At 34.5% G+C, this 21,486-nt stretch overlaps 2 protein-coding genes across 3 annotated transcripts; both read left to right on the top strand.

Annotated features, from left to right (window-relative positions):
- The first annotated feature begins 3,425 nt into the window (after positions 1-3,425).
- LOC132189799 (DNA-directed RNA polymerase) lies at positions 3,426-7,758 on the top strand. 2 transcript variants are annotated; one of them, XM_059604592.1, is made up of 7 exons: positions 3,426-3,639; positions 4,551-4,720; positions 5,485-5,636; positions 5,852-5,961; positions 6,081-6,166; positions 7,235-7,339; positions 7,434-7,758. In XM_059604592.1, the coding sequence occupies exons 2-7, from the start codon at positions 4,611-4,613 to the stop codon at positions 7,570-7,572; spliced, it is 702 nt and encodes a 233-aa protein (XP_059460575.1). In that variant the 5' UTR covers positions 3,426-3,639; positions 4,551-4,610; the 3' UTR covers positions 7,573-7,758. The 2 variants fall into 2 exon arrangements, with proteins under 2 accessions (XP_059460575.1, XP_059460576.1); XM_059604593.1 differs by having other exon boundaries at positions 4,588-4,720.
- A 10,306-nt stretch (positions 7,759-18,064) lies between these two features.
- Positions 18,065-18,878, top strand: LOC132190292 (protein SMALL AUXIN UP-REGULATED RNA 12). The gene has a single exon (XM_059605237.2). The coding sequence runs from the start codon at positions 18,147-18,149 to the stop codon at positions 18,600-18,602; it is 456 nt and encodes a 151-aa protein (XP_059461220.1). The 5' UTR covers positions 18,065-18,146; the 3' UTR covers positions 18,603-18,878.
- The last annotated feature ends 2,608 nt before the right edge of the window (positions 18,879-21,486 follow it).

Raw genomic sequence — 21,486 nt, forward strand, 5'->3', positions numbered from 1 at the left:
ATGAAGCGGAGGTCACTAGTTTGAATCTCCTCTCCTCCTTCCCTCGAGTGGACATGTCATAAAAATTTTAAAAAAAAAAGAAAAAAAAGAGAGAGAAAATGGTTCCATGAGGCATATTAGTTCCAACAAGTAAACAATTATAATCACCAAGTGGATTTTGTTTTTTTTTTTTAACAATTTAGACAGTAATTATGAAAGAACTCATATGCCCAAATAAATTTTAAGCTTTCTAATTACTTATAAATATAAGGTCAAATAAACCCCATATAAACTTTATCACAAGTAACAAATGAGAAATTTATAGCTTTAATTAATGATTGATGAAGTATGCAAAAAAAAAAAAAAAAAAATGCAAACGAAATAAGTGTATAAACAAAAAACACTTGTCTTAACTGTAATTAATGATGATGGATTGAACTTTATTGAAAAAAACAAATGATTGAGATTATGATAACCTTTAATTAGGGTGAAAACAAAAGTATTAATTAAAAATAAATAAATAAATCAAAATGTAAGATTGATTTAGGAATGCGTACAAAATGAGGGATGATGGAGATGGGGTCCAGAGGTGATAATTGAGAGTGAAAGAAGCTAAAAACGGGCGTGGTATGAGGGGAACATGGAAGCAGTGTAGGTTGTAGGGGTGGGAGGGAACACTAGCTTCTGATCTCTCTGATGAGAGACCTCCATTTTGTCTTCCAGTTTCCTTCCTTCCACCAACCCCTATTTTTTAATTTTACTTTACCCTCTAAATTTTTAAAAAAAAAATTATAAAATCATCGTTTTATGGGATATTTCTTTTGTTTTTATTTTTGTTCATGATTGCTATATATATTCATTCATGCAAGTCATTCTCATGTCTTCGGTCTTTGTGGAGGATGTGGACCGAGATTCGAGGCTCCTTTTAGGGCTTTTCGATAAAGGGACGAGTGAAGAGCCCATTTTTCTATTCCAACTCTTCTCTCACTCTACTGATTGAGCTGAAAAAACTATTTTAATAATAATAATAATAATAATAATAATGCCTTTTCGTAACCATTTGTAATGTTAATCATTTAAAAAATTAAAAGTGTAAACCACTTATTAACCACCATAACATAAATGTGATAAATGATGTAAATTATTACATTATTGAAATAAATAGAAAGACAAGTGATGGAGCTGCCACTAGAACCAATGAACCCATAGTTGATTTCATTTTATTGTAAAATTATCAATAAATTAAAATGTAATATGAATTATTTTAAATTTAAAAGTATAATTATATAAATACTAATATAAATAATGTAAGGTAATAAATATGTTAATATGAAAAATAAAATAAAAAATAAAAAAAGGAAAATCATTTAAAACAACAACATTAAATGAACAAAAACTGTCATTGTTCATGATAGATTCACTTTGGATTTCATGGACCAACGACTCTACCTGGACAACCAGCCATCGGAAGTAAAGCCTCGAGTTGGTCCCCTTTCAAAAAAATAAAATAAAATAAATAAAAAAAAGGGGAAAAAACACAAAAAGCCTGGTGATGAACACCTTCAAACCCAAGAGACCCACATAGGTTTTCAAGAAAAAGTTTTCCACCAAACTTTTATATGAGTAAATTAGTTTAACTTAATTTTTATTAAGTTAACATATATATATATATTTTAGAATATGTACTTTTTTACATGCATGTTCAATAGGGCAGGACAAGTTTTATACCATATTTGAAGGATGAGTAGAGTACTACACATATTTTACTTTTATATTTATTAATATGACTTATAAAATTATTATTAAATTTAAAATTTAATAGTAATTTAATGATTATTTTAAAAATCACATCATAAACGGTGAAGATGAGAATATGTATACTATTTCTCAATTTGAAGAACTATCCACAATTACGAATTGTAACATTGCACTGCAACATAAAGGGAATAGAGAGGGATTAAAATGAGACTGGATGGTCGGCGTCACACCTAAATTATATCAGATGCTCCGGGGGTAGTGCGACCCTCTTGGAGGTAGGGGCTTAACTGGGATTTTAGATGTGGGGAACACTTGAATTGAATTTTAAAAAAAATTAAGGGGTATTTGAAAAAAAAAAAAAAAAAAAAACCAGGGAACATTTTGAGGCTCATATGAGACTCATCTGTCTGGGCAAGTGGGCGAGCAGTCCAATTTTTATTTTTTATTTTTTAATAAGTGGATCACATATGAACTATTTGCTCCAATCCAAGTTTTAATGTTGGTCAGATTCAACTTATACAAGTAAAAAACTTCTATTCCTCACAAACATCCACCCCCCCCCCCCCAAAAAAAAAAAAAAAAAAAAAACTAGTCACCTAACATTGAATCATTGATTTTTTTTTTTTTTTTTAACAAGAATCATTGATTATTACTTTGGTAAATTGATTTGCAGGAGAAAGTTTATAAAAATAGCATAAGAATGATAAGATAAACAATGGGTTGTGTAATGATGAGACAACATAATTTATAAAGGGCAGGCCCCTTGAAAGAAGACCTCTTTTCCATGCCTCAAAAGGTCATATTGCCCTTATAAATAAATAATAGGCCTAGGCCTACCACCAATATAAGTACGCTACTCATCTCCATACCAAAATTTAGTCAACCAATGTCACTCTGTCTATTTAGCACTCAAGATTGGTGATTCAGTATAATTACACAGGCAACTATTTTATAATTTATTATATGTGTTAGCATGTGATTAAAAGAATTTGATCTACCCCAAGTGAAAAAATAATTACAATACATCACCCATTTATAAAAAAAAGAAAAAGAAAAAAGATTTAACATAATTTTTAGTCTTATGTTGACACAAGTCAAAATAACCGAAAATCTAGCATTTTCGTTGGTGCTTTACTTTAAGAAAAAAGAGTAATGTTAAATACTCAACTTCTGTCCTACTTCCATACAACTAGACTAGTATGACAGTATCCGTCAACCCTTAAATAATTTTTTTTTTTTGTTTCCTTTTCAGTAAAGGCTAATCAAAAGACTTATGAACACTATCATATAAAGCTAGGGGTTAATAAGGTTTTCATATTTGACCTATATTATCCTACAAATTCAATAGATTAACCATAGGTTTGTAGGGTTCACCATTGGATTATGTGTGGTTTACATAAGTCCACAAATCTCATGGTTGATTTGTAAAATGAGATGAGCCAAATATAAAGAAAATATTAACTCATAGCATTTCTTCGTATAAACCCAATCATATGAGAGTGAGCTAAGTCAATGAGATTGTGGCACAAACAAGGGCAGCCCAAATTTTTCTTGTTGGTAACTCAAACTGCTATATTCTTGGGCTCAAAAAAGCCCATACAATTCAAGCCCACTCGAGAGCCCTGAATGAGGAGTGGGAGGAGTGATTTTTAGCCTTTAAAAAAAAAAAAAAAAAAAACGCAAAAGGAACCCTAGATTTCAAAATTGGGAGCCGTATTTCAGTGAAGCTCTCTCACACCAAAACCACTACCGCACGATGACAGCCACTTCAAACCACCGTACGCCGCCGCCGACACCTCCGCCTCCCGCAGAAGCTCCTTACATCAACATCTAACCAAACCCACTTTCCTTCTGTCGTGCAACGCGGCTCACAGCAGCCCAGCCATCGGTTGAACAGAACAGGTAAACTATTCTACTCTTTCCGTTTTCATTGGAAAAGTTAATGAAAAATTGATCAAAAGTGTGGAATAGAAAGTGTTAATCAATCAATTGAAGGAGTTTGGAGACAAAATGATCTTTTTGAAGGAAGGAAAAAAAAAAAAAATGAATTAAGTGAAGTTCAAACAGAACGTTAGTAATTGATGACCCAAATGTATCAACTATAAGATATGAAAAGTGCAAACACCATACATACAAAAACATTGTAAGCTGGAAACTCTTCAAGTCCTCAGGCCTACAATCTCTGGATGGGCATCTTCTGTAGTGAATCTCTTTTATTTCACATATAGAAGATGATGGTGAATTTAGGAAAATCTTCATATCCTCAGTTTTGTTTTTTTCTAAATTAATTTCATTCTGCTTCAGATATGGGTCAAATGCCACTTTTTATTTGTCGGTTTTGAACATGGCGCGATATATATTTGTTTCCAAGAGAATATACAAGAGAAAATGGCCAAAAGAATATAATTTGGAGAAAAAAAATTTATTGTAAAATGATCTCAAATTCAGAAGCTTTAGCCTGTGCTATGGGAAGTTCCATGCCCTCAAATATACAACTTCTCTTCTTCCTCAAGCAACACAATGGTGCAGCTTTCAAACCACATTCTAATCTCTGTTTCATGGGAAATGAGAAGAGAAGAAACATGTTAAAACGAGGGTAGATGCCTTAAGATTTTTTTGTTTAAAAAAAATATTAATTTGCCATGTCTTACTCTTATGCCTTTTGAGAATTAGAGGGAGGGTTGATTGTTTTTGTAATGGCTTTTTCTTTTTTTATTTGGCCGTTTATTTGCTGATGAACACTGCGAAAAAGAAATTTATTTGTTCTTTGTGAAAACCTTGTGGTTGATACGCTTCAATGTTTCTTGTGAAAGATTGGTGAGAACCTTGTTTACCTTGTTTTGTGCAAAGAGACTAAGAGTGTGAGGCTCGCAATGGAGGGATTGAAGGTATCGGATGCCAGTTTGATAGTCTACGTGGACCCATCAAAGAGTACCAAGGTTTCCCAAGCAGTCCTCCGTGAGCTTAGCTCTCTGCTTTTCAAGTACCTTTCCTTAAACCCCTCTTTTGATTTGATTTGATTTTTTTTTTAATCGTCAATGATTTTGAACCTTTTCTTCTGTTGTTATTATTGCGTTATTGGAGTGGATGAATGAGTTTATTTTCTGTGACAGATTGATTACGCACTGAGTTTTATAGTGGGATGGGTGTTGATATTTTTTTTGTTTGGTAGCCAAGATAACTTGGAAAAATAACTGGGAAACTTCGAATGTTTTGGTGAATATGTTCAATAGAGCTTTCTTGTGCATTGATAGCAAGCTCTACCATCCCACGTTGGATGGGTGAATTATGGAGGCATTTATGTGTCAAGAGTCCCACATTGGTTATATACGAAGTGAGACTGAGTTATATAAATGACTTTAAGAAGTTTTAATTGTAAGTCGATTAATCTTTTTGAGATGTAGTCCAGATGTGACTAATGTCTCCTTGGATTATGACATTCATTTTCATAAATATGGATTGTTCTTATAGTGACCATGATGTTGCTTTTTCACTCTACTGCTGCCAAAAAGACTTGGTGCAAGTTTTTGCATTGTTAGTTATTGCTATATTTCTTGTACTTAGAAGCACAAGCTTTCTGCAGTTTTAGAGATTTTGGTATTAAGAAATCCAGGATCTGTTCTGGGGATGGTTTAGAGTGTGGAACATCTGTATCTAATTTGAAAATTGAATAATGATCCTCCAAAATTATGTCATAGGTCTGCTTCCGCTAGTGTGCTTATGTGGCAATTGTGGTGTTTATTACAGGTTCAATGAAAATTTTGAGGGCGTGGTATTAGCTTATGATGTCCAAATTCAAGATGAACGTGCAAAGATTCTTCCTGCAATGCACCCTTATTTTGGTGTGAGCCTAAAAGCAAAGTTGTTACTTTTTGCTCCAAAGCCAAATATGCTTTTAGGTAGTTATGCTATATCCCTTCTCATCATTAATGGGACAGTATACTCCACTTTACTTTCCTTTCTTTCCTTTTTTTCGTTTTTAAATATAATAAAAGGGTTTTTAACAGAGGGACCACCTGTACACTCCATTAAGTTTTCATGAACATGTGCTGCATGTTCTTTATTTGCTTTTATGTTGTCCATGCTGATTGTTTTCTCATATTGTCATTTTCAGAAGGAAAGGTAGTGAAGCTTACACAAACATCTATTCATGTCATTGTTCTTGGTTTCTCATCTGCTGTCATAACAGATGAAGACATTCGAAAGGAATTCAAATATAAAACTGTAAGTGGCTCTTCATCATCCGCATTTCAAACTTCACAGCCTTTCCTCTGTATTTTGTATCACGCTACCTCTACGAGGGAGATAATAATTTAGTTATATGATATGCTTATCTGTGCTAGAAACATGGTGAGGAACTATATGCTAGCAGATCTCACAAGCGACATGTGATAAAGGTTGGAACCATGATTCGCTTTTTAGTCAAGAGGTGACATATTTTTATTACATCTATAATTTAGAGTGCATGTTATATATGAATTTGTGTGTTGGGGTGTGTGTGTATTTCCATCATTTAACTGAAATATGTCATGCTTTCTCCTCTCCTCCTCTAGCAACTTCCGTCCATAGCACTCTGTCTCTCAGACCCTCACTCTCTCACTCTCTCTCGCTCTCGCATGGCCCCTGCCCCTCAATATAGGTAGTGTTGGTTGCATATGGAATCTGAGGATTGATATTGCAGTTGAAAAAAAAAAATCACTGGGTGGACTTGTTCTCTGCTATATTCACGAGATCTGATCTAACTTTGTGAAATCTTTTTAGTTTTTTAATCTCTCAATAGTACCATAAACAAAAGAGAGGAAGTTTTTGTGTTGAAGAGATCCAACTTTAGTAAAATTTGTTTCCTGTTAAAAATTATTTTAAATTGGAACAAAAAATTTAACCTATGCATTGTGGTAAATTGTGTCTTATGTGTCGCTGCCAGGCATGTGTGAATTACATTTAAAAGGAAACCTTACACACAATCAATTTTAGCAGATAGAATTATGAGAATTGTGATGATGGACTGGTGGGATTTACCGTCTGTGTTTCTTTTTCCTTGTTTCCTTCTAATTCGTCAACTGTGAAAGGATTGAGGGAAGAAGTTACTATTTTTGTTTTAATACATGTTCGTTCCCATTCAGGATCTTCCTCAGTGAATTGTTTGTTGATAAATCATCTACTTACAAGATATTTGTATTATTCATATTAACATATTTTCGTTTAGCTTAGAAATCATCACATGTATAAGTCCTGCTACATATTTCTAAAATCTTCAACATGTTGATTGCTGTGTTCATCAATTTCATAATTGCTCCATTGTTGAATTTATTAAGCATAGTGTAATTATTATGTGACATTCTGAGATTTTTGCTTACGGTTTTGTAATTTTTGAAGAAAATAAAAAATTTCAAACTGCTATGCATATTATGTTGAACTTTGTCCTGATTGCATGTGAAAAACATTATATAAATGCATGGATCACATGATTCACATCAGTGATTCTTCATTTTTGCAGTTTTGATGAGGAACTACTGCACATTTCTGGGTCTCTAGTTCCAATTAACACAGGAAGCATTCGTTGGTTGGCTAAAAATATGGAAGATGTTCCACTAATTGACAGGTTTTTAACAGAACTTGAAAGAATTTTGTGTTTAAATTTGAATTTTTTTAAAGGTTCTCCCATGCTGACAGTAATTTTAAAACACTTTGTATAGGAGCACAACGAAGAGAGGAGAAAGTGAGGGAGACACGGTAATTCAACAGCATTATACTGTAGTTGGTGAAGCTTATTCCTGGCACAGTGACCCTCAAATCAAGAAGTCAAAGAAACGTAAGATTAAAGAGGAGTCTTAAAGACTATCTGTACTCTTGTTCTCTGTAACTGAGCCATGCAATTTCTGCCTTCATGTAATTGTCAAACCTCTTTATGGCATTGATGTTTTATTAAAATGCCTAGAAATTTTGTTAGATTTATACGAGTCTGATGACGTTTTTCTTCACCTCATTAAGCTTATAATATCAAGATATCATTTTCGTCAATTTGCAAGCTTTTGTACCACTGGATTCTTTTTTTAGTAGAATGTACATAGCAGCCAAACTTGTGCATTTCTGATAAATACAAGATGGATAAGGATCTCTGGCTAGCAAGTTGGGGAGCATAAGTGACCGAGCTTGCCTAACTAGTCGGGCAGTCCAAAATTTATTTGGGCATGTGGGTTATATAAGCTCTTTCACAACCTGCTGCCCAAGCAATTTGGGCAGAAAATTATTGGGGATCCCGTTCCATCTCACAATAACTCATCCCAATTCCTTTGTCTTCTTGAAGCAAGTAGTCTCATATGTATCTGCTCTTGCAAATTGCAAAATGATTGACCAACAACATTTATTTTCTTTTAATCGTTGGGTTTAGGAGGTCAAAGCGTGCTAGGACCAACTGAACTGCAGGGCTCAGCTCATCTTCAAAGCCCAAATTTCCGAGCGAAATCAGCATGCCAGTGGCCCAACTTCAGAATATTGGAAAGTTATTATTATTATTATTATAATAACATGGCTATTGAACGAACATGAATGGTTTTTTTTTTTTTTATTAAAAAAAATGTAAGAGGGGACAACCAATTGTGACTATTTTGCTTGAGTGTCGCTATAGTAGCATCTATTCATTGGAAATTCATGATAAGAAGGGCCTAAACAGTAGAAAACCGCATGCGTTTCTGACCTAGCCTCACCAGAGTATGAGTGAAACCCAAAGAACTAATAGTAATCAAGTTTGTGTGAAGATTCTTATTGCGAAATTTGAACCTAAATCCTAGTTGGAATGCAATTATTTGTATGTTACAACTAGAATGGACAGATGTCAAAAACCCAAGACTCGGTTGGAGATTTAGTCAAATGGTATAGCATATGGAAAGCTGTTGACACCTAGTGTTGGTTCATCAATCAATGTTGAGGGGGATTTGGGGATGCAAAGTACATTCCATTTCAACCGTGTACTTCTTATATGCAATATAGCCCATAGCAGTTGTATATCGGGGTAGGTAATCTATTAACAAATTTGAAGACAGATCTATGTACATTGGCGGAATATTTTCTCAATCATCATCAGGTATGGGCTCCTGTCAAAAACACCCCACCATACTTCTAGCTTCTCTTATGAATATATTAAAAAGGAAAATATAAAACTTTAAAGGGTTTGTTTGAATGATAATTGTTCTGCATATTTAAAGGATATTTTATGAATTTGAGGTGAAAGAGACGAATGGGAAAGATAGAGGGTTTTCAGGTTGGTGAATGATTCTCATGTCCATCCAACTCCCCATGTGAGCACTTGTATTTTTAATCAGAAGAGTATAGGAGAAGGTCGTGACAGAGTTTCCCACAAAATCCGGCACCCTAGCTAACATGCCCCCATACTCTCTTATTTACACAAGTATCCCAAACCTCTTTTCAAAATACTTTGTATTTTCCCACATATGGTGAACGATTAAGTAACGCTACTTTTCACGCTCATTTCACGTTAGTTGACATGGCGTGTTTTAAGTGACTGATAGTTTGACACTGCACTCTCATTTCTCACTGACTTTCGTGACGTGTCAGCCGGCATAAAATGAGTGTGAAGAGTAGGATTACTTATAAAATATTAATTGACACATAATCTTTATTTGGTTTATCTTTCACATCCTCTCTCTCTCTCAATGTTGTGAAAGGATTCTAAAAATCTTTTGTAGATGGGAATATGATATTATACAAGTGTGAAAGGCAGTAGTTAGATATGCTCTTATACATTTAAATTCCATTTTTCGTCTTGCATTGAAAAAAGAACTAAAAAAATGAAAGATAATAGCGTTGTTAATTAATTTGTTTATCATTTGCAATAACTGTTCTTGATCTTAATACGAAAATCACTTATGGAATACAAACTAGACAAATGCCCTGATTAATTTAGTGGAATTTGAATTATACTAACATTCTTGACAGCGCATCGCCCCCCACCTCCAAGGACTCTCTTATTTTCAAGGTCCTTTCGGTTCCGTCTCAAACTATGCACAAATTTTTAAACTGAACATGATAAAAATGTCGGGAAAATATTTGAGGATGGGTTTTGGAGAGTTTAATAGTAGAATTAGAAGACTTCGATAGGGTGTTAATGACACCAATGGCAGTTGTCCCTAAGACTTCCCTTGTAATTAAAAATAAAAAAACCACTTAAGACAATGTTCTTGGCGAAGGATTTGCTGATCAAAGTCATAATTGATGCAGAGATTCAAATCTAATTGCTAAGTAGGCAGTATGCCAATCATTTTCAATCATTTGTTTTGATTAAACAATTAAACAGTTAAGGAATAATTTAGGGCTTGGAGTAATTAAACCCGACATGCCACCCACCAAAATTTGTCAAACACTTAACACAACCATTATCATCATGTTAATGAGGTCGCTTGCATGCATCATAGTGTCCCTAATGCATGATCTTCGATTATCATGTATACTTGAATTCATCATAATCATCATTGACACAAAGAGAGAGAGAGAGACAGAGAGAATTTGTAAGGCATATTTTTTTTTTTTTTTTTTTAACAATGACTGATATAAGGGTTGGTTAGGACTGTCACGTCAACATTGTGAGATAAAATTATGATTTTTAACATTACTCTTATAAATAATTTCGTTTTATAGTTTATTGCCATATCCGAGTCATGTTCAAGAAACTAGCTAGGCTCTGTTTATCAAAATTTATGTTTTATATCTTTTGTTTTTTCTTTTAAAAGCAAAAAATTATCAAATAACCCCGATACAAAACACTCTAAACAAAAATAAAAAATGGAAAATACCCCGTCAAAACACATTAACAAACAGAACCTAAACCTAAGAGACTAGCTAGCATCTTCAATGCTTTGATCAAGCAAAAGGAAGGTGTATGTTAATGAATGATTGAACACAAAGGGGGCAGCTGTTCAAGAAAGCTCGAGGCATGGATGTTATGGGCTCTCTCTGAGAGTATATTTCTTGGGAAAGAACCATTCCAAATTTTCTAAAACCAAAAACAAAGGGGTTTGTTTGTTAGTGTGAAGTTGGGTGCATCATGCATGGGGATGGGGTGGCTAGCTAGCTATTTCGCTGGCATTTCCTAATCCTAGATATATATATATATATATATACACCCATTAACAGCAGATCAACTTTAATATATATCCCCTTCGATCTCTTTCTTCATGTATAAGAGGAAGCTGTGGCAATGATGAATGGTTTATAAATTGGTGGAGTTAGATTCTACTGCTCTGCTCTGCTCTGCACCGTCCAAATTTTAGTCTGAAAAAGCTGCAACATGCAAACGCTTTTTGGTTGTGAGCGTGCGTTGACAAAGTTTCCAAAGGGTCGGTTTCTTTTGTTTCGTTCATTCGTTGGATGTTCCATCTGGATCTGGTACGTGCTAGTGCACTTGTGTGTGTACTGTCTTCTTCTCCTTTGTGCATATCCCTTTTCCTTTTTGTGGTCGGTCGAGATACAATATTATTGCCTCTGCACTAATACTATAATCATTATATCACACCACCACTCTTTTTAGAGTCGTGTTGGAGATGGACAGTGTAGTGCCCCTCCAAATCTTCAAGTACTATTTCTTTTATCATCACCCCTGCATAATTTGGACACTCCAAAAAAAAGGTACGAGATTCACCTGTTTTGAGCAATCTAGGAATATAAGATTCAACTGTTTCGAACGAGGGGGATCAAGCTTAGTTTCTAAGCATATATTTTTAACTTATTAAAAAAAAAATTAAGAGAAAATTTGAAAACTAAGGGAGCCATAGTTTCGGCTCTCTCTTTCATACTCTCTCTCTTATTCTCTAATACTATTCGTCTCAGTCATACTGAGTTAAGAATCAGAGTTATTTTTGTAGGCCCGTTCCGACGAGCTTAATTTTGTGTTTATCTTTCTCTTCTTTACAAGTACTTCGGGTCGCTTTCTCAGACTACGGTCAACTATTCTAATAGGATGTGATAGAAGCTATAACTCAATATTCACACATTAGTATTTTTCTTTTTTGGTTTGAAATTGCATGGACTTATTGTGAGATGGAGAAAGCTGACTGTGGCCACGATATTCCACTTAACTTTCAACCTCCGAATATTTTTTTTTAAAAAAATTTATCTCCCAAATCTAAAATTCTAGTTCCACCCCTATTAATTGGTGGGTGGTGGAGTGCGATATTGACTTTATGAGGAAATGAAAGTAAGTAGCAACATGGGTCATAATTCATAATGGGGTCGTATTCATGGTGGTGTACATATATCATAAACCCTTCATTTATTTGATAAAGATAAGGGTTCTGACACTTGTGGACCATATATAAGAGAGCAGATTTTTGCTATTATAATGTTTGACTCATATTATTTTGATGAGTTTTCCTCAATGAACTTCCTTTCCTCATCATTGGAATGCTCTGTGCTTCTAAACTATATGTGGTTCCCTAGTTTGAGATGTTGACCTCTCCTCTTTTTATTCTATATTTCCATAATTATATATGCTGACAGTCACAGATTGAGACCAAATTGTGTAACAACCAATTAATCTGATGAGCTGCTTCAATATCTGTCATGCTTATATAACATAATTAAACACCATTAATTTTATAATACACAAATAAAACTGTACATTAAATTATTTAATATTTTAATTATTTAGGGTATATTTATAATTTGTATTTGTTGATTAATATGACATGATATACGAAAAGATGAATTTTACAGATTTTTTTTTTCCCCTTTATTTGAAGATAACATCAGAAATTTTAAAAGTGGGCAGATGCCCTATGAAGAATTGAGTCACTTCATAGGCTTTTGCAGGACATTTGAAGACACTATTTGCTACTGTGGTCTTTACAGCCACGAAGATATAAAAAGGGAAATGAGATGATTCAGTTTGATGAAATTCTGTAGACCATGAAAATGGGACCGAAAGAAAGGCACAATAATTATGAATGCCCACCTTTTTATTTTCTTCTTTTTCCTCTCTTTAGTACAAATTATTTCCAATGAATAAGTCCAAACAGTGCTATTATCTCGTCATTTTAATAAATAAATAAAAAAGAGTTAGAATATTATGGTAATATTTTCGAAATTTTATTCCTTTCCATACTTGGCTCACCGTAGTTATTATAAATCAATTTGTAGTCCTAAATCATGGCATTATTCACTCAAAAAAAAAAAAAAAATCACGGGGTTCGTAGTAATGGAATAAAGTACTCTTATGTTAAAAGAAAGTAGGATTCTAGTAGGTCCCAAGAGATAATTCAATTGGATAATGACCACGCGTCATGAAGCGGAGATTACTAGTTTGAATTATCCTCCCCTTTTTTCTCCTTTCGTGCAAACACGTAAAAAAAAAAAAAAAATTATGAGACAATATTTGGTGAGAATGGTGTCAAATTAAAGAAATTATAGATGACATATGGCATCATTTGATTCGTTTTACCATACCATCTTCAATATGGCAAAGGACAAAGGACATATTTTGAAATTTTCCACATCTTGTAGTTATTTCAAAAATGGAAATTTCACCTAGGCTTCCACGATCAATGGTCAAAACAAAAAAACAAAAAACATATAGTCAAACTAATTGGGTTCTACTATAGAGGCAAGCCAATATTAATGTTCTTTAATCTCAAATATTATGGGCACGTGCAAGTTCTAGCATTTTGAATACATTCAAGTTAATATGCAAATGCATATGGTGTTGCAATATTATGTATTTCTGACAGAAATCGTGAAGCAAATCTTGACAAAAGCTTTTATCCACCACCATATCCAATGGTGCTCAGCTAATAAAATGCCGGACTATAAGGGCCTCCATTATTTAATTATTTTCATTCTGTGAACTGCACAAGTATGCAAGGGATGGAAATTTTTTTTTTTTTTAATCAAAATAAATTAAGGGGATACAAATTTGATATTAGAAGTATTTAAGGGTTTTTTTTAATAGATAAAAAAAATATAAAAAATATAAAATTGGGAACATTTTGGGTGCTTGGAGCCCTTTAGTAGTTCCGCCCCTGCAAAGTGTACGAACAAAAAAAAAAATTGTAGGAACGTTGAGAGGGGACCTTGCGTGAGTGAAGACTCTCGTGTCAAAACAACTTGTTTGGAGAAATAGGCTTTTTGCTAGGGCAAAGAAGCCCTATCAAACCCCTCTTCCAACCTCCGACCCAATTATAAAAAATCCCCAATTGTAACTATTTTGATCTCTCAAAGACATCATAGTGCTTGCATTAATCTTAGAAAAATGCTATACAATTTCTAAAAAATTTTATTTTCAAGTGTTCACTTTGTGACATGATAGTGAAAACCATCATTAGATTCAAAATTTAAACATGTCAAAAAAATGAGCAATTATCGATGTAAATTTAAGAATTTGTGTAACATCCACGAGCTAAAAAAAAAGACACCCACGACGTGGCAGCATGTAGAGGATGTTTTGCGTACATCGAAAGTGGGCGGAAAAAGAAAAAGAAAAAAAAGAAAAGCATAAATCTGATAAGACATTGTCTTTTCGAAAGAAATAATTATAATTATGTCTCTAAACTAGCTTAGCATGTGCCAGCTTGGGAATAATACTAGTTTAATCATAATTGTCAGGCTTAATCCAAGTTAATTACCATAAACCCTAGATGTCCATGACAAACGATAAAGAGATTCCCAAAAAATTAAAAAACAAAACATTTGAACAAACTACCAACAAAAGTTTTTCTGTTATAACTAAACTATTGGGGAACACACGTCCTCTTTCCACATTCTAAACTAATAAACACCCTTGATTGATGTTTCCCTAACCTCTTTGTCCTGTTTTCCACTGCCTATTTGCTTAATCAAGTACTTTAAAGACCTCCTTAAAGATACCAACAAATATTTCATTATAAAAAAAAATTAAAAAGTAACCATGGACAGTCTGTAATAAAAATGGTGGCATCGGACTTATGACAGTTTTTATTAGAGATATGCTATAGTGTAATAAAAAGACTATTTTTGACCCATAAAAATCTTCGGTGGCAAGAGGCCATAAGCCCATTAGTGAATGGGACAACAACAACTAAGGGTGGAGCCTATGGCTTCTTGTCACGTAAAACTTTTATGAGCCAAAAATAGTATTTTTATTGCACTCAAGCATTTCTCTTTTTATTGTAATATTTTTTTAAACTGACGTGCAATTCACGTATTACGACATTGATCACTAAAATGTGGATCGACACATCTGAACCCACATTTACACACTAGCATGTCAGTATGCGTATTATTTACTATATTAACCATTAAAATACGTTACTTTGAAATTGGATGTGAGTGCAATGTAAGGTAGGAGTTTTACTTTACTTTTCACTTTTTAAGATTTAAAAATTGCAAGCTGTCCGTACGCGAAGTAGACGACGGGCCGTGCTTCCGTGAGGCCCGTGACACCGTTCAGTACAACGAAGCGGCTCCGAACCTGGACGGCCTTTGTCGAAAGTACTACCAAGTCCTTCCCGTCTGTGCGTGAGCACATAAAATATGACCCAATTGCCCCAATGGGAGCGGGTCTTTTTTATCAAGGGTCCCACTCCAGGACCCCTTTGGTAAGGCTCCCAAGACGGAAGACGGTGCCATGTCAGCATTTGCCAGTGCGTGGGGATCTTAACGGTATTCCTAGAGTGCCGTGCTCAAATGCCACGTCATTTGAAAAGTGGGTCCCGGATGCCTAGGGGCTCGAGCTTTTTACATGCTCGGTTCGCAGTGGATAATAGACCCCAGCCGAAAGATGTGCAAGGCTGGAAAATGGCCTTGGCTGTTTCGTTTAATTTCGAGATTGCCCTTGTTCGAGAAATCCTGCAAATATTCCCCAAATCTGCCTCTACAATTTTTGTCCAGCAGAAACAAGGAACATGGGAATTAAATTGAAGAAGAAAACAAATAAAAGAGATGTATGTGATATGATTCGTGTATATTTTGGAGGATTTTATAATGGGGTATGTTTGTTACTTTGATTTAGAGAGTAATTTTGATTTTTAGTTTGAAAAAAATGTTATATATAATAATAAAAGTGAAAATATATTTTGCATTTTGAGTTATTTATAAATGGTTTTATTCCAAGAAAATAAATCTATGTTTGTTAATGTGTTTTGAATTTTTTTTTTCTTCTTTTAAGTAACTGATATGAAAAAATTATTTAAAATAGGTCACGACAGTCTGTATGTAATGTATATGATAAATAAATGTAAGAGTAGCATTATTCTAATAGTTTCAACCAACATAGCAAAAAATATTAACAAACATGGCCATAATAGTTTTATGTTGCTGCAATGGGGTTTTAAATTGTTGATGAATTTTGTTTGGAGGTGTATTTGGTGAGAATATTGAACAAGGAAAATAAATGCTATGATCCTTAAATCTTAACAGGTGGGGTAGTGACTATACTAATTGGAAGTTATGGGGGGGATGTACCATACCAAGCATAACATGCACGTGGACCCATGGATCCCACCTAGGCCCATCTTCACTCCATTTTCCTACTCATTTAATTAATGGGTTTAGACCCTGTAAAATCTTTAGGGCATGAACATACTGAAAATGATTGATTTAGATGGCCACTTGAAGTGCCCCATACAGATTAAAATTTACAGCAATTAGCCATTTAAATTGTTTGTAATTAAAGATGGTTAATGTGATATTGTATATCAAACTTATATAGCATGTTTAAGATTGTGTTCGAAAAATATATGTGAGATATTGTATATCAAACTTATATAGTATGTTTAAGATTGTGTTCGAAAAATATATGTGAGATATTGTATATCAAACTTATATAGTATGTTTAAGATTGTGTTCGAAAAATATAGCTTTTACGTCAAAAAGCGTTTTTTGGCAAAAATTTTATTTTTAAGTTTTTGCCAAAAAGTACGTTTTGGCAATTTTTAAGCTTTTTAGATCCTTAAAAGTCCTTTCAATTTTTTTTTTACTAAACGAGTACATTTTTTTTCAAACGGATTTTTTGAGCATTAAATGCACTTTAGATCTCTTAAACGTTCACCCAAACATGCCTTAAATTGTTCTCTCACATTAACTAACAATTTGGGTAGTTGATTGCTGAGGATCCCAATCTGGCCATTGAAAGGAGTTTTATGCTTAAAAAAGCCGAAATTTGATTGGGTAAGAAAGGGCTGGCAAAATAAGTACCTGTCACATACTTGTTTATTCTACGCATGATTTTTTATAATAAGATTTTAGATTAGATGCATGAATTATCTAAAATTTTATTATAAAAAAACATGCATAGGATAAACGGGTACCTTCCAGGTACCTATTTTGCCAGCCTCACTAAGAGTGATTAGGAGGGGAAAACAGTTTGGCAGTTTGTGTTGGGAGGTTTAAATAAATGGAAAGATGGGGCATCCTTGCACATGGGACATGGTCAGATTTGGAGAATACAAAATGGGTGGCTTTTGGAGACCTTTAATTTTTTTTAAGTTAGAAGAGAGAGCAGAAAGGGCATCTTCATTGGCCTCAACCACTGCTAGAGAGAGGGGTCTTTGGGAACCTTTTAGTTGCAACCATGCATGTGGTGGGGGTTTTTTTAGTTTCTATTTTGGAGCTTGATACGCCAAAAGCACGCCCCTTACGGACAGCTCAAACTCGAAGACTCCCTACTTACCCGTCCTTTTCTCTTTGCCCTCGGCGGCTGTGGCACTACCTTCTACTTCCCACTCGATAATTAAAAGCGTATTAAATGAGATACTTTCTACAATTTTGTTTAAAAACAATGTACTATAAATGTATAAGATGAATTACGATAACCCAATCGCATCTCTCGTTCAAAAACTCTTTCTAATCGAGATCTTCTAAAATTAGGTTATTAAATTTCACTAAAATTTAAGCAACTTAAGATAGAAGGGATGTTGGATATTAATAGATAAGCACAACACTTTCAGTAGTTTAGATAGATAAGCTTCACAACTTGCTATCTTGGACTCTTCAAATTTTTATAGAATTTCAAGAGCCTTTATTGTAGTGAATCTTCATCCAAAATTCATTATGAACCTAAATGTTTCTACTGACAAAAAAAAAAAAAAAAAAAATTATACTAAGCCATCACCTAAATAATTAATTAATTATAAATTACTCATTATTAACTTCGTCCAAAATACGGGATCGTATTATTCAAGTAAATCTACCAAGAGTCAGCAAATCATTGCCCTTCAGAAAAACATTTGATGAGAAAACAGCAAACAGAACCTCGTAATTATCTCGAAAACCAAGGGTACTTTCCAACCCCGATCTTTTATATAACCCACGTCTCTCCCATCAAGCCAAACCCTCCAACATCGCTCTCATTTTTTTCAGAAAACCGAGAGTCACAAAAACCAAAGAGCTGTTAGTCTCTGTTTTTCCGTCACTTTCCCGAGAAAATGTCAGCCGGGCTGGGAAAGTGCAGCAAAATCCGCCACATTGTTAGGCTTCGCCAGATGCTGCGGCGGTGGCGCAACAAAGCCCGCTTGTCGTCCGCCAATCGCATACCGTCCGACGTGCCCGCCGGCCACGTGGCGGTCTGCGTGGGCAGCAGCTGCAGGCGCTTTGTGGTGCGCGCTACGTATCTGAACCACCCCGTCTTCAAGAAGCTCCTGGTCCAGGCCGAGGAAGAGTACGGCTTCGCCAACCAAGGCCCACTCGCAATTCCATGCGACGAGTCGCTCTTCGAGGAGGTCCTCCGGTTCATCTCGCGGTCCGAGTCAGGTAACTCGGCCCGGTTCACCAACCTCGAGGACTTCCAGAGGTACTGCCACGTGGGCGTCCGTAGCAACCTCGACTTCTGGCCCGAGTCTCGGCCGTTGCTTCATGGGCTCGCCGAGAAAACCATCTGGTAAACGAAGAAATCGGTTTTCGGTTCTCACCCGGGGTGTGACTCGGTCCGAGTTAACGGAGTGGGGGTTTGCTGATTTTTCACAGTACAGGTGGTTTTACCCTTTTACCCTTTTCTTTTTTTCCTTTTTTCTGGAAAAATATGTCATTATTGGGTACTGGGGTCGTGAGTAATTACTGTAAATGCTCCGGAGAATGCTAAGGAGACGGCAAATGGGTGGGTGGGTTATCCACCGAGTCGTCCCGGGTTCGGATCGGAGTGGAGGCGAAAAAAAAAGAAAGATTGAGAGGCACTTGAATTTCGTGCAAGCAAAGAAAAGCAAGTGATGATTAGGGATTATTATGGGCCACTTTTGTAAATTCTGTGATTTATTATTGATTAATTAATGGAAAAATTGTAGAGAAATTCCACCATGATTGTCCATTATCTCAATAATACTATCTTGACAGCAATGTCAATGTTTTTATTAGTACTTGGCTATGATTGATTCTCTTGTTTAAAAGAATAACAATCTTATAACTATCTAACAATATAACAATATTGATATGGTAATTTCAACTAATTTTTGAACAATTTTTTGTTATTTAACCTTACTCATTTTAAAATAAATACATTATCAAATAATTTAATACACAAAACACTCTTTAAAAATATAAAATGAGATTTTATTTATGGTTTATCATAATTTTTTTGAATTAAAAATAGAAACTATTTCTCAACTCACGTTAATAAATGAAATTGGTTTAGGATTTTGAAAATAAATTAAAAAATATATCTTGTAATTTTTTTCAATCTATTATGGTAATTTATTGTGTTTAAAAATTGTTATGAGAGGATTTTCTCTGATTCAAATAATTATATTTCAGGACAAAAATACTAATCTAATATAACTAATTAAATATTCTGCCGAAAAAGATCCTAATTTTTCAATCATGTACCAAATTGTGGGTGTGATAATGGCACAAGGACACGTGAAAGCATAGCAAGTAGTCTTCCACTTGCTCTGTTTCACCTGCTTCTGTTTTGTCTTTAACCATTGTTTTCAAGATGGTTTGTCTTCTAAGCTTTAACAAAATACCACATACATCAAATACATGGAAAGAGAATAGTTTGTAATACTAGAGAATAATTTATTGGGGATAAATTGGATGTGTTTGTCACGGGTTGTAGTTTTTCATATAGGATGTGTCCTGTTCCTCCACGAATTTGATTATGAGGGATAGGGAAAAGGGTCTCTGTTCCTCCACAAATGAGATGATAAAAAAAAAAAAAAAATACAAAAAACAAAACAAAGGTGGCAATCTAGTATGTAAGTAGTGTTTACATGTAACACTAGAGACAGTTGTTTAGTGGTATCAAAAAAAAATTTTATAAGGTTAGACACGTATTAGGTCATGAGGTCAACTCTCCGTACAGAGAATCACTCACACAAAACTTTGAAAATTATTGATATTCTGGTAAGATTCTGTCAGGATACTCCTCAATTAGCAATTTTGACCCGCATGATAAAAGGAGGATTGAGATTGAGATGACACGAGAAAAAAAAAAAAAAAAAGGGTCAATAATTGTGGGCAAAATTACTGACAAAATAAACCAATTTGCACCATTAGAAAAATGTTTGTCAGACTTTTTCCCGGCAACCAAACAAATCCCAACTTATAACAATGCCAATTACAAGGACCATTTTTAATCCCCAAATAGTTCTCTTGTTTTTTTAAGGGAACAAAAAAAGGGATTAATCTATAACTCAAATGATTGCTTCGAGCATAATTGCAGTGAGCTTCCAAGAGGTTCATAATTAAGCCGGTAGCAACAACTTTTGGAGGGGACATAGAGGGGGGGAAGTCAAGCTCCTACCATATCCTACACAAATTATGGACCTTCGATTTGATTACCAACCTTTTTTCTGTCCAATTTTTAGACCCAAAAACAGGTACAAAGAAGCCTATAATATATCCCCCATATTCACAGTGGCCTAGGCTGTTATAGAATATAAAAGACATGCCCAACTACATATCAAACCATTATAATTGCTATTGCCTGTTTGCTTTTGACCTTTGACCTCTTGCCTCTACTTTCAATGGGCCATAGATAAATCCTATGGGTTCCTCTTCCTAGGGTCAGGTAAAAGGAATAAGCATTTTCTCTAATTAGGTTGTCTAAATTATACTTAATCTAGGTTATGAGATTCACCTACTCTGAATAGTCAATTGTAAGGGATCTCGATCCAAGTAAAAGACAAGGATTATGCCGCTTAAAATTAGGCGACTCAAATTTATGTAAAATTCAAGCTATTTTTAGGCGACTATAGAGACCACCTGCCTCGAGCAGGTGGGTTCAACAGCTTACATTGTTCAGTATACGTAAGCCCTACAATCTTCTTTCTTAAGCTGTCCAAATTTTTTTAAAAAACAATTCATACGGCTTAGTTTCAATTCCAAAAAAAAAAAAAAAAAAAAAATTGTAAATTATTTATCCCTAATAGTTGTGACGGTGAGGGTACAAAAAGGGGTCATGCAATTGAGCAACCACTACTAATTAAACCCTTTGATCACGTTGAATTATATCTATAGCATTCGATAGTGCGCCGATCCACCGCATAAAAATGACAATCTTTGTTGAAAACGACATGTTACCTCAGCAGAACACATAACCCCCCATGTGAAAATTTGACTTCTAATCCCCAACCCTTACTAAATGGGTGTCAAAATCAATGCATTCTTCCAGGCTTTTTGACTCCAATTATCAAACACTTAACAACCACAGGTAGTGCAGATTTGCCATTTTCTCGCCTATTCTGATTTTTAAGCAATTTGAACAATAAATATGAAAGAGTTTTTATAAAATTTATCTGTCTAAACTGGTTACAGTCGATTCAAAACCTATTT

Source organism: Corylus avellana, chromosome 9 (assembly GCF_965113065.1).
Source record: "Corylus avellana chromosome 9, dhCorAvel1.hap1.2, whole genome shotgun sequence".
Taxonomy (NCBI): Eukaryota; Viridiplantae; Streptophyta; class Magnoliopsida; order Fagales; family Betulaceae; genus Corylus; species Corylus avellana.

Excerpts from the sequence above, each read along its gene's own strand:
- LOC132189799 (XM_059604592.1), top strand. The coding sequence starts at position 4,611 with ATGGAGGGATTGAAGGTATCGGATGCCAGTTTGATAGTCTACGTGGAC. Across the intron at positions 5,637-5,851 it reads AAAGCCAAATATGCTTTTAG|AAGGAAAGGTAGTGAAGCTT; the intron begins GTAGTTATGCTA and ends TGTCATTTTCAG. Across the intron at positions 7,340-7,433 it reads GATGTTCCACTAATTGACAG|GAGCACAACGAAGAGAGGAG; the intron begins GTTTTTAACAGA and ends CACTTTGTATAG.
- LOC132190292 (XM_059605237.2), top strand. The coding sequence starts at position 18,147 with ATGTCAGCCGGGCTGGGAAAGTGCAGCAAAATCCGCCACATTGTTAGG.